Source organism: Salarias fasciatus, chromosome 12, assembly GCF_902148845.1.
Source record: "Salarias fasciatus chromosome 12, fSalaFa1.1, whole genome shotgun sequence".
Classification (NCBI taxonomy): domain Eukaryota; kingdom Metazoa; phylum Chordata; class Actinopteri; order Blenniiformes; family Blenniidae; genus Salarias; species Salarias fasciatus.
In genome coordinates, this window is record NC_043756.1 from 8,524,346 (window position 1) to 8,538,656 (window position 14,311).

At 43.1% G+C, this 14,311-nt stretch overlaps 2 protein-coding genes and 1 long non-coding RNA gene across 3 annotated transcripts; 1 reads left to right on the top strand and 2 right to left on the bottom strand.

Moving 5' to 3' along the window:
• Positions 1-1,839: 1,839 nt before the first annotated feature.
• Positions 1,840-5,220, bottom strand: LOC115397940 (uncharacterized). The gene is made up of 4 exons (XR_003932541.1): positions 5,157-5,220; positions 3,481-4,622; positions 2,520-2,907; positions 1,840-1,952 (listed from the first exon to the last, which is right to left on the bottom strand). It is a non-coding gene; the product is annotated as an uncharacterized LOC115397940 (long non-coding RNA).
• Positions 5,221-5,672: 452 nt separating this feature from the next.
• On the top strand, positions 5,673-6,853 carry LOC115397935 (dual specificity protein phosphatase 18). The gene has a single exon (XM_030104478.1). The coding sequence runs from the start codon at positions 5,717-5,719 to the stop codon at positions 6,260-6,262; it is 546 nt and encodes a 181-aa protein (XP_029960338.1). The 5' UTR covers positions 5,673-5,716; the 3' UTR covers positions 6,263-6,853.
• Positions 6,840-13,394, bottom strand: tgoln2 (trans-golgi network protein 2). The gene is made up of 4 exons (XM_030104451.1): positions 13,226-13,394; positions 9,682-10,973; positions 8,785-8,868; positions 6,840-8,685 (listed from the first exon to the last, which is right to left on the bottom strand). The coding sequence occupies exons 1-4, from the start codon at positions 13,278-13,280 to the stop codon at positions 8,680-8,682; spliced, it is 1,437 nt and encodes a 478-aa protein (XP_029960311.1). The 5' UTR covers positions 13,281-13,394; the 3' UTR covers positions 6,840-8,679.
• Between the last annotated feature and the right edge of the window lie 917 nt (positions 13,395-14,311).

Consider the following 14,311-nt stretch of genomic DNA (forward strand, 5'->3'; position numbering starts at 1 on the left):
CTGAAGGTCAAGATCTGACCCGTGGCACCATCGGGGTGGGGGGAGACTGGGGAGGAACCTCCATGTGATTTAATGAGGTGACGCAGTGCATGCTTCGGTCTGTCCGGAGCTCATCAGATCACAGAGAACAGAGGTGTTAGTCGGAGCAATAAGTGGAATGCTGCAGCTTTAAAACTGTTAGTATCAGTGACAGGAGGAGTTAGTATGAGAGATGATGTTTGCTTGGCTTCTGTCTTTGACCTGATGTGACAACAAGCCAGACACTCACCTGCTAAGGTTGACCACACAGAGCCCAAACTGACACTGAAAATGTGGATTTTTAACATTCAAACAGTAGAAAATCTGATGAAAATTCAGTTTGCATTAACTGTAATCAGGTAGGTGGTCAACCCATTGAGCTATCAGCAGCTGTTCCTGCTTCTCTTTTCAGTTTGTGAGTTAATCACCCCTCCCTTCCCACATCCTGAAACCCTTCTTAACAGGTTCACTGCAACATTTGTCATGGACTTCCTTCTTAAATTATTCATGTAGTGTCCAAAAGAGGGATTGCAGGATCATGTGAGAGGAGTGTGTGTGTCTGACTACAGGCGGAAAGCAGGGGGTTAGTCAGTGGTTAGAAATGCCAGCCATTAACATTCTCATTACAGGTTAGTAATCCTCCAACAAACATTAGTACAGTTAGATATTAGTAAGGTACTGTTAGTACGGCCCAGACGTGGATAAAAAGATATTGACACATAATTATTAGCATTTGCTGTGATTGGTTTAAGCTTTAAATGATGGGGCTGTAGGCATCAGGACAGCTTAATTAATGCCAGTAAGCATCAATTAGAAAAGTACACTGATCATTTTCACGTACTAGTCCTTCATTAGAATTTCACCAAACGCTAATAATCATTTGTAAATACAGCATTATCCCATATCTGGAACACACAGGTGTTAAAAGATTATATATTAATCGTTTGCAGCTGTGGAAAAATCACCTCAAAGCAGTGTGTGGGTCCAGCTTCAGGCCCATTATTATTATTACATTTCATCACACTGACGTGAATTTACATGCACACACACGCACATGCACGCACACAGTTCCAGAGACACACAGAGAACATGCAAAGAGAGACATGCATTCACACTAACACCTTCCACCCACATACACATACACACGCACGACAGAAAAAAAAAACACACACAAACAAAATAGTTGTTGTCATTAGTACAATAAAATAATTGCCATCACACCCAACTTAAGAGACAAACAAAAACATACTGTGTGAATTACACATCATTATAACGTGAGAAAACTTGTCATTCCCCCACATTTTAGCAGTTTTCTCTCTCTCTCTCTCTCTCTCTCTCTCTCTCTCTCTCTCTTTTTTTTTTTTTAAACCATTACGCTTAAAAGTATCGGAGATTTCCAGGTCTGGTTCTGGCACAAATAACGTGCGAGATTTGGCGAGAAGGCACATGAGGCAGGGCTGCTGAAACGCCTCTTCGAGTGAAGAGTCCTCTGCAGCGAGGACCAATCAAAGTGTGAGAACGAGTGTCTGAGGTACGGAGGGAAGAGGTCACTGCACACAGCAGCTGAGGAAAACAAGCCTGTGAGTCGTCTGATGACGACAGCGCCACTGTGTTTGAAGAGGGGGAGGAAAGAAGAGAGCGTGGGTGTGGATGAAGCTATGTTGGTATTACTAACAGCCAAAGATGAGAAGTATATGTGAGAGATGGTGTAAAAAAAAAAAAAAAAAAACATTTTGTACACCAGCGATTGAATACTTTCTCCTGAATCTGATCACATTGAAAATTATTTTTAAAAAAAACAAAAAAAAAAAAAAACAGAACAAGGACTTTTAACTCTTAATGAATTTAGTGGAAGCGGGTTGTTAGTGGGGAAACTCGGACTCCCTCCTTCTGAAGGTGTACAGGGCAGCAGAATTCCCATCATGCATCAGTCACTGCAAGAGAAATGAGAGTACAGGCAATGTTAGAAAAGTCCAGCATAGAGCATATAATGAACGATGATGTGATTTTCAGATGAACATGAATGTCTTTCTTATTAAACATGACATGCTCTTAAATACACACTTTTACCTTGACACGCAAACACTTCCTTTGGCTGTATAATCCCCCATAACGTTGAATAAATGAATCTGAGTTGAAGATTATTCTAATCTGATTGGGTCATGGGCTCCACTTGGAGGCTGGTTTATCTCCACTCTTAACTGTAATCCTGAGAATGATAGTAGCATATCGTAAGAATATGTCAGTGATTTAGCACGTAACTAATCTCCCATGCTCTGTCTGCTCTCGATTTATCTGCACACTCCACCAGCAGAGAGGTTTAGTACAAACACAGAGGAGCATATACTGGATGTAGGCAAGAGCAAGATTGAGTCCATAAAAACTGGCGCTGTAGTTTATATTCATCCAGACCGATGTAACGAGTCACAGAGCAGAGTGTAAAAGTGAATACGAGGGAAATAAAAGTCACAGTCGTGTAAATCTGCTCATAGATTGTGTACCGGGGAGCGAGGCGGCTCAGCAGAGGGCGATGGAGAGGAGCCACCGGGACGGAGCACAGTGAGGTCCTGTCGGGTCCAGATCTGCCTTTTCATCAGTGTAACTGGAGAAGAACACACAACACAAAGCAGCAGAAAAGTGGGACGCCACCCAACTGTCCGCCCAAAATGCCCCAGGGACTATTTCTCCTCTGTTTGTTGTTTCTTCTAGTTAGCCTGAGATGAGTGAAACTGAAAAACATCCCCAGCTAAAAGATCAATCACGTGAAATCAACAGTGATTTTATAAAGATATTCCAGGCTGTGCACATAACCTGTCCTGATGCTGGTTCCATCCTGACTGGAGAGCAGCTCTGCAGATGAATCCATGAGTCCATGCAGCACCAGGTTACCTAGAAACCAAAAGCCACACTGAATAACATGGAAAACACGCTGCTCGGCCTCTTTCTTTACATTTTTTGGGACAACTGATTGAATTCTTGGATCATTTTCCACATCCTGTCTCTCACACACACGCTTTATCTTATTTCCAGTAGTAAGTTTTGGTTGAATGTGTCTTGATGTTTTTTCTCATGGTTTTAATGTTATTGTTGACAGCTCTTTAGATCAATAGACAATAAAAAAAATTACGGCACATACAGCACAAAATTCTAAAGCACGATTTTGTTATGATTTCATCTCATCAAATTAAAAAAAAAAAGAATGGAGGAAAAAGACACACTGTAAATTTCCACCATGTGATATGTAAGAAATAATAAAAACCTTTATTTTATAAATATCTATGGCTCCTTAAGGTGGTGAGATTCAGAGAAACCCTCCAGACCAGGCCCTCCTCTGCAGGAGTCTGTTTAGCGGATCTACTACTAGATAAAAACCAAGCGAACTAGCGTGATCCGTGCAGAATTATTAAGATTAAACCAAAATAACATCGGAATAATGAACAATGGGGTTTTTATTTTCCGTACCAGTGATCAGGTCCCACATGCAGCAACAAACGCCGGGAGGATGACTCTCCTCCCTCCTCGCCTTCTCTTTCTTCTCCTCCAGCTCCCATGATGAGGATCATCCAGGCTGGTCGTGCGCGTGTGTTTGCGTGGTTGTGTTGCGGTGATTGCGGGTGCAGCGGCAGTGAAGACGTCCTCTCTTTCTCTCCATGGCCGCCGTGCGGAGAGCCGCAGATGTGGGAGTGCCGACAGCAGCAGCTGCGCCCTGACGGAGTCCGGTCCGGGAGGAGGGGGGGGGTCCGGTCCGGGAGGGGGGCTCCGGTCCGGAAAGACGGGAGCCGCAGGACGAAGAGAATGGGTTTTAATGAGAGGAGAGGCTGCTGTGGCTGGACGGGGGAGGGGGGCCGGGCTCTCGGTCTGCAGGTTTATGGTCCTTTGTCTGCGCCCCCTCCATCCACCATCTGTGTTTCCTGGGAAACCGAGCTGCAGCCTCGTCCCACACACCGCAACATCACTCATGCTTGGACTGACCCCAGCAGGTGGTTCCCAAAGCGCGGGGCGAGGCCCCTCTGAGGGGCGCCAGAGAGCTCCAGACTGGGACAAGTCGGGGGTTCAGGGGAATGCCTCATCCCAATGAACGCATGTTAGTAGAAATTATGAAAATAAATGAAAGGAAGATAAATAACAGAAACTCTTCATCTATTAAAACGCTTTTTTTTTTAGATGTGAACTTGGTAAATATTTCATGGACACAATAAAAAAAATGAAATAAGCTTTGAATGAAACAACGACTGTAATCAGTGCTATCGTATAAATGCAAATGAACTGAATTGTAGCAACGGGTGCATACTATGTATGAAGAAATCATACACATCATCTGCCAAAGAGGAAGAATTAGTCAACAACAGGCAGATGAAGGAATTAATGCATAAACATTTTCATGCCTCACAAAGGAACAGGAAAGGAGGAGGTCATTGGCAGCTTGGAGTTTCTGTAAGCAGACTTCAGCAGAATGTGACTCTTTGACACGAGCAAGAAGCACTTTGGTCAAGATAAGACGAACCTTAGTTCACCCCACATGGCGAAATCCAGTTATCACAGCAGTTCCACGTCATACTCTGAAAGTGCTGGGTTATATCATTCTTGAGCTTCGAAAGATGAAACTGGAAAGCAGAGTTGGAGATTGAAATAACTAAAGAAAGATGTGTGAGATGCAATGGATATCCACAATTTTCTCAACTTGGAGAGAATTATGCTGGAAAAATATGACTACAAAAACAGAAAGTAAACAAACTACGTGCTGGGCAACACTGTTGGACAAGTGTGGACCTGCACATGTGGACCATTCACATTTTTCCGGGCCTGTACAAGGTGACACAATTTTGGAAAAATGTACACAATATTATAAAACATTATATTTAAAATAATATAATTTATACTATAAAAACTATTTATATGAAATTCAAAACACCATCACTGTAATGCAAGTGTGAAAAATGAAACACAGACTCACGAGAAAAGACACATATTATTGTTTTTACATGTACAAGCAAGAAATTCAGTTGGGTTTTAGTTCTCTATAGTGCCAAGTAGAGCACAGACATCTGAAGGCACTTTTACAGAGGAAAAATCAAACAATTCCACATGAGAAAGCATAGGCCATGGTGTAAAGGGGAAAAAAATTAATGGGAAGAAACCTGCATCAGAGGTGGAAACCTTCTGCAGAACCAGGCTGAGCATGGAGACTGTCTGAAGGTCCGGTTGGGGTTAGGGAATAGAAGGAGAGAAAAGGAGAAGGCAGACAGATTATGAGGAGGATTCAAGCCCTGGTTCAGCTCCATGGTAAGTGATACCAGTTTGATAAAACATAAACATGCTCATATGCATATCCAAAAGTTTCCCAACAATAACATAAAGTGAAAAAAAAATCATTTTGTTTGAAAGAAATTATTAAATTATGTAGAAAATAAGTAAAGAACCATACTTTAATCAGGAGCTCTCTGGCAGATGCACATGGAGTGCTCTGGTAAACACATGCAATTTTATGAAACAAACTGATGTAACCTTTGTGTTTGGTTTATACAGTGAAACAAAACATTTCACTCAGTCGATGAGTGTATGTTTAATATTCGTCCAGCAGGGGACGCCATTGCGTGCGCTTTTTTAAAAATTGTCCTGGATGCCTTGCCGTACAGCAGACCGACGTATCGTTGAGCCAACACCGGTGACAGAAAACCTCAGGAGAACGTCTGTCCCCATGCCGCCGCGGCGCCCTGCGGGTCTGTCGGGCCTGTGTCGGGTTACCGACCACCTTTACCTCAGCAATGTCCGAGCGGCTCACGACGCGGCGCAGCTGACCGGAAACGACATCACGTGCATCATCAACGTCACCGAGACCCCGCGCGACGGCGCTCCTCCCCCGGGCGTCCACTACCTCCACATCCCGGTGTCCGACGCCCCGGAGGCCCGCCTGTGCGACCACTTCGACGGGGTGGCGGATCGAATCCAGAGCACCGCGGAGCGGAGCGGCCGCACGCTGGTGCACTGCAACGCCGGGGTCAGCCGCTCGGCGGCGCTGTGCATGGCCTACCTGATGAAGCACGGCGACGCGACGCTCCTGGAGGCGCACGGCCGCGTGAAGGCCTGCCGGCCCGTGGCGAGGCCGAACCGCGGCTTCTGGAGGCAGCTCGTGCAGTACGAGAGGGAGCTCCGCGGGCGGAACTCGGTCCACATGGTGTCCTCCGCCATGGGGGAGATACCGGACATCTATGAGGCGGAGAGCCGCAACATGACGCCTCTGTGAGGGAGACCGGCTCTGCAAACAGCACGTGCTCCCAGTGCCTGAAGCAAACACACAGACTGCCACCCTGCCGGTTTCCAGAATAATCCGTGTATATAATGTGATGATCAAAATGTATTTTCTCTTATGGACTGGCCCTCTGTCAAGGATGGACCTGCTTTAAAGTCCCTGTCGCACTTTAAATACTTGAAACTTTTAAGTATTCCTTTTTTTACTTTCTAGAATCACAATAAATGGTGTACATAGGTGATTCATTGACAATGTCTTTGTAAAGTTGCACATATTCATAATCTTAAAAGGTATACTGTGTATCAAATCTGTACAAAGAAGACTAGTGTTTCAGTATGTGACTATCATTCCAAATTCATCAACATTCTTAAACTGTCACACGTTCCAAAACTATCACACATTTGAAAAATAACATTCTAAAACTACCTGATTGGTTAAATTGTTCTTTTTATGAACTTAACCAATTACTGGCTTTTAAATTTATAATGTGTGCAACATTTTCTCTTGGAAAAAAAACTGTTCAGAGTTAAATGTGAATACTACTTAATAAAGGGATTCAGTTCGTGTGAGGCAAGGCGGTACAAAAAGCATTTATTTGGGACTTCATCTTCATTTGAAGAACAGCAAAATATTTTCATGAGAAGTCAAAGTGAAATAAATACTTCAAATTAATTTTAGCTACATATACAGGATGTTTTCAGTTCATTTCTAATATTTAATTTCACTGAGGAAAAAGACCAAAATATATAAAAATGTTTCATTTTCTATGCAATTTCTCAATAAAAATATATTTCTTATTGAATATTGTATTTCTTTTGACAGGAAATAGCTAGGCTACGTTTCTTACACAGAACTGGCTTCCTGTGATCACTATTTGCTACAAACAAAGCGCTAATCAAAGGAGACAGGCACGATACACTAGCAACACAACGAATCACAGTAAAAATCATTCACAATTTGGCACGATTCTGTCATCTCAGGACATAAACACTGAACTAGGCTCAAGGAAAGATCACATTTTACAGATTAGTGGTCATCCCCCAGAGTTAGGTAAGTTTTTCCTAGTGCAGTCCTAACAGTCAACGCGATGACCCCCCCGAATCTTCACTCTTAAACTTATAGTACAGCTAAAAATGATTTCAAACAGAAGCTGATAAGTACACACATAAACTAGAGATACCAGACAATTCAACATTTCAATATCTACTTGATATTTAATTCAGAAATAAATTTGATTTTGTCCAGTTTGAATGTTATAAAGTCAATAAAGCCAAAAAATAAGTTGTTTGTTGGTTTTTCATTACTGATGTACCATTTAAAAGAAAAAAAACTTTCCATATCCATTATATTTGCTCACTGAGGATGCCCAATTTGCAGTGCTGTGTCAAATGTGAAATGTGTTTTCACCATTTCATGGCACTACTGGCAAGCTATGTTATTGACTTTATTACATTTCAAACGGCCTAAAATAGTTTGTCAGCAGCACGTGTTAAGTGACTGGCTGCCACACTCAGAAGTTAGAATCACTCAATGGGAAACATCCCAGTGAAAGACTGTGGCGTCACATTGCTGTTGACATTCTGTGAATGTCGTCCACATGGCCACACGTGCACAAAATCGGGACTCTTTTGGCTTAAGTTTACCTTCACGCTTCTGCTGAAGAAATAGTGGTTTCTGCATAACAGTACCACCCCAAATCTGTAGTGAGGTTTTGTTATCTTCTGTTGAGTTTCTTCTACACCTTCACTCATCATACCAGGCTAAACTAGCTCAGTGCTTGAGTTTAAGTTTTAAGCAAAATAAATATGAATGACAAACTATGAGCATACAAATTACCGATAAGATATTTTATCCTTCAATATGATGGAGTGATTGTTCAAATAATAAATGCTAATACATTCATCTGGCCAGTGACTTGTGACTATGAACCCAAATTCGAGTGTGGCGCTCTCACACACCTCAGAAAGTCCGGATATATTTCCATTACACAGACATTAATAACAACCTCAGTAAATCCAACACAGAGACTTAGATGGCTTATTTCTGTATGAGGGGGCAATCTCCAACGAATCATCCAAACAAGGCTGGAATCAAAACAGCTCATTTGCTACTGAAATATCCTGAGTCAGGACCTTAGTCAGGCCAGGTTACAAGACTGCCTACAAAGTGGAACAATGACGAGTGCAAAAACGGCATGCTCAAATTACCTTCACTGCATTTCCACTATTCCCCTCAATAAGGCAACAGTGTCAGCTGCATAGTCATGCAAAACACATCAAAAAAGGTACAAAATAGAAAATGTACATTTAAACCAAAGTGAATGCGATGCAGTGTGCACGAATAGAATGTCAGCATCAGAACTCCATCTTCCCACAATAGTGTATTCAGTTTCGATGGGAAATACCCCGAGATCACATCTGGAAAGAAAAAAACAGACAAAGAATTTCATTATTCACCAAATGAAAATAACAACATATTTTAAGAAATGACTATTTCACAATCAACAGCTCGCTCACATGCTGCTCCAGCTTCTGGTACTGCGAAGACTTGGGTCGACGCGAGGATCGAGATCGCTTTCCTTCCAGAGCGAAAGCAATGATCTGGAAGGATGAAACAATGACAGAATGGAAAAAAGTATTCAAATGACTACTTAATGCAGGGCACCAAATCCACAACACAATTCCATATTTAATCAAACCCCCAATCTGGAAGGGTGCATTTAAACTCAGTCTTATTGAGTTACCGGTTAAAACATGGTTAAAGAGCAGATCTCTGCCTGCTGTGGTTCAATTTAAGTCTGAATGCTGCACACACCAAATACCTCTAAACTAGACTAAATACAGGATGTGGCAAGCTTCAGTTCCATTTCTTATCAGCAAGTCATAACGGATAAGCACGTCGGAGGAATTTCAGCTGAGGTGGGTGACTTACACGCTGGTGTAACCTGATCTGCTGATGAATATACTGTATGTCCAGACAGCTAACAAGCACAGTATTTATTCAAATCTTTTGGTCCAATGTTAGAAATGTAAATACAATTGGTTTGGAATGCAAATCTTTCTATTTTTTCCACACTTTGAGCAGGACAAAGAAAAGTCACCGCAAGAGTAAACCATGCCTCAGAACACCTGACGATCAGGTCAGATTACTTTAACTACGGTTTTATGCAAATAGACCGGCGTCTGTGTCAGTTGCACCAAGTTCACTAACTGTACTTAACAAGCAATGACCATTATTTCAATTTACTCTGCAAAAGTCAAAATGACAACATGATTTGCTTAGCACTGTACATAGGTGGGGGACTTTCTATCTAAGAAGGTTACACGACAGATGTCAAGAAGAGGTCCTGAAATGTAATCTAGGTCAATGGAAATGGAAAGTTTGGTTCAGAGAGGTTTGAAAGGAAACAGTACCTTGCGTTTGTTGTGGTAAGTGATGTACAGAACAGCCACCAGCACAGCAGTGGAGACAAGGTAGGCAAAGAAATGGCTGCTTTCTGCCTCATCTTTAAATCCGGGTAGGTCAGGCTGAGCTTTTACAGCATTTCCATTCTTTGCATTATCGCCTGGTAGCAACTTGTCACCGGTTTCCTGATTCGCATCATTTACTTCTGGTGTGTTTTTTTCATCATCTTGATCTTCCAAACCAAAGTTCTTGTTTTCGTCGCTGTCTGGGTCTTCGTCTTCACCCTCTTCCAACATTGGCGTCACCCCGTCACCGTCTTCCGTCCCCTGCTTCTTGTCGGCATCGTCCGTCGTCGGCTTCTTGACGCCGTCTTCCTCCGGCGCCGGCTTCTTCACGGCGTCCTCCTCCGGCGCCGGCTTCTTGACAGGGTCCTCCTCCGGCGCCGGCTTCTTCACACCGTCCTCCTCCGGCGCTGGCTTCTTGACAGGGTCCTCCTCCGGGGCCGGCTTCTTCACGGCGTCCTCCTCCGGGGCCGGCTTCTTCACGGCGTCCTCCTCCGGCGCCGGCTTCTTGCCGGCGTCCTCCTCCGGCGCTGGCTTCTTGACAGGGTCCTCCTCCGGCGCCGGCTTCTTGACAGGGTCCTCCTCCGGCGCCGGCTTCTTGACAGGGTCCTCCTCCGGCGCCGGCTTCTTGACAGGGTCCTCCTCCGGCGCCGGCTTCTTGACAGGGTCCTCCTCCGGCGTCGGCTTCTTGCCGGCGTCCTCCTCCGGCGCCGGCTTCTTGCCGGCGTCCTCCTCCGGTGTCGGCTTCTTGCTGGCGTCCTCCTCCGGCGCCGGCTTCTTGACGGGGTCCTCCTCCGGCGCCGGCTTCTTGACGGGGTCCTCTTCCGGTGCCGGTTTCTCGACGGGGTCCTCCTCCGGCGTCGGCTTCTTGCCGGCGTCCTCCTCCGGCGCCGGCTCCTCCTCCGGCGCCGGCTTCTTGACGGGGTCCTCCTCCGGCGCCGGTTTCTTCACAGCGTCCTCCTCCGGCGCCGGCTTCTTGACGGCCTCCTCCTCCGGCACCGGCTTCTTGACGGGGTCCTCCTCCGGTACCGGCTTCTTGACGGCGTCCTCGTTCGTCGCCGGTTTCTTGCCGTCAGATCCTGGGGTCTCGCCTTTTTCACTTTCTGGCATCTTATTAGCTTGTTCTGACCCTGTTTCCGCTGACATTACATTTTGCTTGTTTGTCAAACCTCCATTTACAGAATTTGGATTATTGTCACTGATGGGTGAGCTCGGGTCGTCCTTCATTAATGGAGCCCCTGAAAATAACAAAAGCAAATGTAACGGAAAATTCCAATTCCATCAACAAACAGCGTATATACATTTATTAAGAAACATCATCAATGCAGCCATTTTCAATCTCAAAGTCAGAAAAAGTGAACTTTGGATTTCTGCTTTTCTTCAACAGCATACATCTGACACACACACTCAGACAAATTTTGTACAACTTGTCTGACACAACCTGTTGGTAACATCCTCTTCCATTTTTTGTCATCATCCTCCTCATGATTAGATTATAACGGACTGTAGGCTTATACAATTAGATTATCTATCCTGTAAAAGGAAAAAAACATCAACCTGAAAGCCAGGACATGAAAGCAGAGGACAAAGAATCCACACACAAGAACACAACTTTACGATAGGAGAAGTTTATCTGGAGACGAAACAAAAGAAGTGTAAATAAAAGTTACTGGAACATGTTTGTTTTCGTGACTGGTGAACTGTGACCAAACACAGATTAACAGCATCTTAGCTGACTTAATCCACTTTCCTGTACAATTCAACGCAATTAAATACAACTTTCTGCTATTTAATGTAACTTTACAGAATTGGTAATCTCTATTGTCTGCACACTGTGGCTCTGTAGAACTACAGCAACAGGAAAGCAAACATCACGGCCATTGTAAAAGATCATAAATGCCATAAAGCTGTGGCAGAGCTTTTGCATCAGATGGTGAATGTGTTACTGTGGCCAATGAGTTTGTTCACTTCCGTGCACGCAGCATATGAGATAAACCTAACGAATCTGTCTGTCAGGGCTAAAAAGTAGGACAACACAGCAGGTGTACGGATAAAAACGCAACGCAACACTTTGAAAATGATGTCCATTTTCAAAAGAACTGCACAAACGCTGAAAATGTAGTTTGCATGCTTGGCCAAGAGTTGTTACTGTTGGTTGTTTTTGTAATGAATTGTTACAAACCATTGTTCATTTTTATACAAATGGTATAAAAATGAACAACGGAGAGCACACAGACATTCATGTGGACAGATGACCAAGTTGGACTGCTATTTCCAGTGACTCAACTATAAAACTACCAAGCACCAGTAGAATGTGGACTGGGAGTCATGCCACTCGCCTTGTTTGTTATTATCCATCTACTCGTACACATGCAGAAGAACTATTAACTATGACAGCAGCGCGGGGTGCAGTTGCAGTGATCCAGGGATCCAAACGGTTTCAATGATGTTTCTGCTAAAATGACTCAATCCATCAGTAATCTATCATCATCTATTTCTGCTTTATCACAACCTGAAATCTGATGAAAGAAATCTTAGCTGACGTTACTCTGTAACTTTGCAGCTCGGTTTTGGTGTGACCAGCATTTTACAAATCAAAATTAAAAATGATAATCATAATCATAATAATGAGTAACAACTTCTAGGTCCTTCCTTAGAGTTATAAAACCATGTACATTGATCCAGGACATTTCAGGTTACATAACAAAAACCAAGTAGATAACTCATCTCGTGTAAGGTTATTTCACTCTGCCCTTTTGTAAAGCCAACAAAGCAGTTTCACTACATAAATCTAAACAAACAGTGACTGATAAAGTCATCAGTGTGTTTAAAATACATTTCTCTAACAATTAAAGGTAAAGAAACCCTTTCTTTATTCAGGAATGAAGGACAGTCTAAATATATTTAAAATGTTCTTTTATTAATCGTATCTGTTATATGGTATTTTGTCCTCCTAACTACTGTCATTTAAATATTTTATTCAACATTTCTGTCTTAATGACAGCAATATCTCGTTTTTTAAAACCAGTCTAATTTTTTTCTTGTTTTTCTGAAACTATCTGAAATAGGTTGGAAATAGGGACCTGTAGTCCCCTTCCTGGTCTGATGGGATTAATATGGGATTAATGATTATAACTTCATATAATTCAACATGAATAAGCATCGCTTTCTAACTTCTAACACCACTGCAGACACAAGAACAATGGAATGATCTGATTAGTATCTAATGAAACGCCTCATTAAAAACTACACACGCACAAACACAAACATGTATATAAACACATTTTTCCACTTTAACGGATTAACGGATGTCTTTTGGGTGATTCTCGGTGATTTCCTCATTCTTTTCTTCCTGATAAAGAAGAGACGCTGGGTACACAGGCGGTTGATCCGGGGAGCTTATCGAGCCAGCACGGATAAGTGTTCAGGTCTCACATTTCTGTCCCACTCAGAGGACAGGAGAGAGGAAAAACAAAAACAGTCTACTCACCTCCGACCAGGCAGACACACAGAACAACAACGAGTGGCAGAAATGCCGTCTTCATTTTGTCCGCACGCCGATCGAACACAAACCAAACCGAACTGAGCTAATCTGTGTCGCACACACACACACCCACACACACCTCACAGCTCCACCGTGACACACAGAACCATAGATAGCCACTGTGTGCACTTCCGTGTACACAAGCTGCTGCTCTTCTTCATGCGCACACTGAGCACAGAGAGAAGCTGCACTGCCCCCTGCAGGACACCACGGCTAACAGCACTGTGGAATCCTCAATAAGGCCACACACGGAGGAGAAATGCAGTAAGTAAATACTAAATCTAATGCGTACAAGGCTTTCCGGGACTATTATAAGTATGGAAGAATGGGTTCAACAGAAAAAAAAAATATTTACAGGGAAGAGTTATCGATCTTGTGACTCAAAAGCAATGCCCCTGAGCAATGTCAACAATGCTGCCCATTGTTGCTTCTTGACTGAGTAGTTAAAGCGATACTTCAACATTTTGGCAAATTGGCCCATTTAGCGCAATTCCTTAGTCATTTCGAACAGCATACTTACTGTTTTTGTGAGGGCGAGCTGTTGTTTATTCAGAGGTGAGTCGGGGAAGGTTTTTGGGATGGACACAATGAAAGTGAATGGTATTTCTGGTTCCCCTTGTCAAACTCATCAAATAGAAAATCCAACAACCCCAAAACACTTTGGTGGACACGTTATAATCAGCACATTCACTACGCTGTGGAACACCAACTAATGATATTGTAGCGTTGCGACACTTTTAATTTCTATATTTAACTTTTTTTGCACTCTTTGTCCTCACCTTTACTCTTTACTTTTATTTTGTTTTTGAGGTGATATGTGTCTATGCCACAGCAAGGCAAGTGAGCTGCAATTGTTGATTCCACTGTGTGTTTTGTATGTACAACAGAATTGGCAATGAAGCACACTTTGGATTTGAGAATAGGTTAGACACAGAAAAAAATAATTTTCCAAAGGGAATACTAAGTGCAGTTTTGCAAGTAATATTAACATCTCCCAAAATACACCAACAATATCCCAGTGCACCCAACAAG

Bases quoted from the DNA above. Each gene is read 5' to 3' on its own strand.
- LOC115397935 (XM_030104478.1), top strand. From the start codon at position 5,717: ATGCCGCCGCGGCGCCCTGCGGGTCTGTCGGGCCTGTGTCGGGTTACC.
- tgoln2 (XM_030104451.1), bottom strand. From the start codon at position 13,280: ATGAAGACGGCATTTCTGCCACTCGTTGTTGTTCTGTGTGTCTGCCTG. The intron at 10,974-13,225 runs GTGAGTAGACTG...TGTTATTTTCAG, and splicing joins GTGTGTCTGCCTGGTCGGAG to GGGCTCCATTAATGAAGGAC. The intron at 8,869-9,681 runs GTACTGTTTCCT...TCATCCTTCCAG, and splicing joins CTTACCACAACAAACGCAAG to ATCATTGCTTTCGCTCTGGA.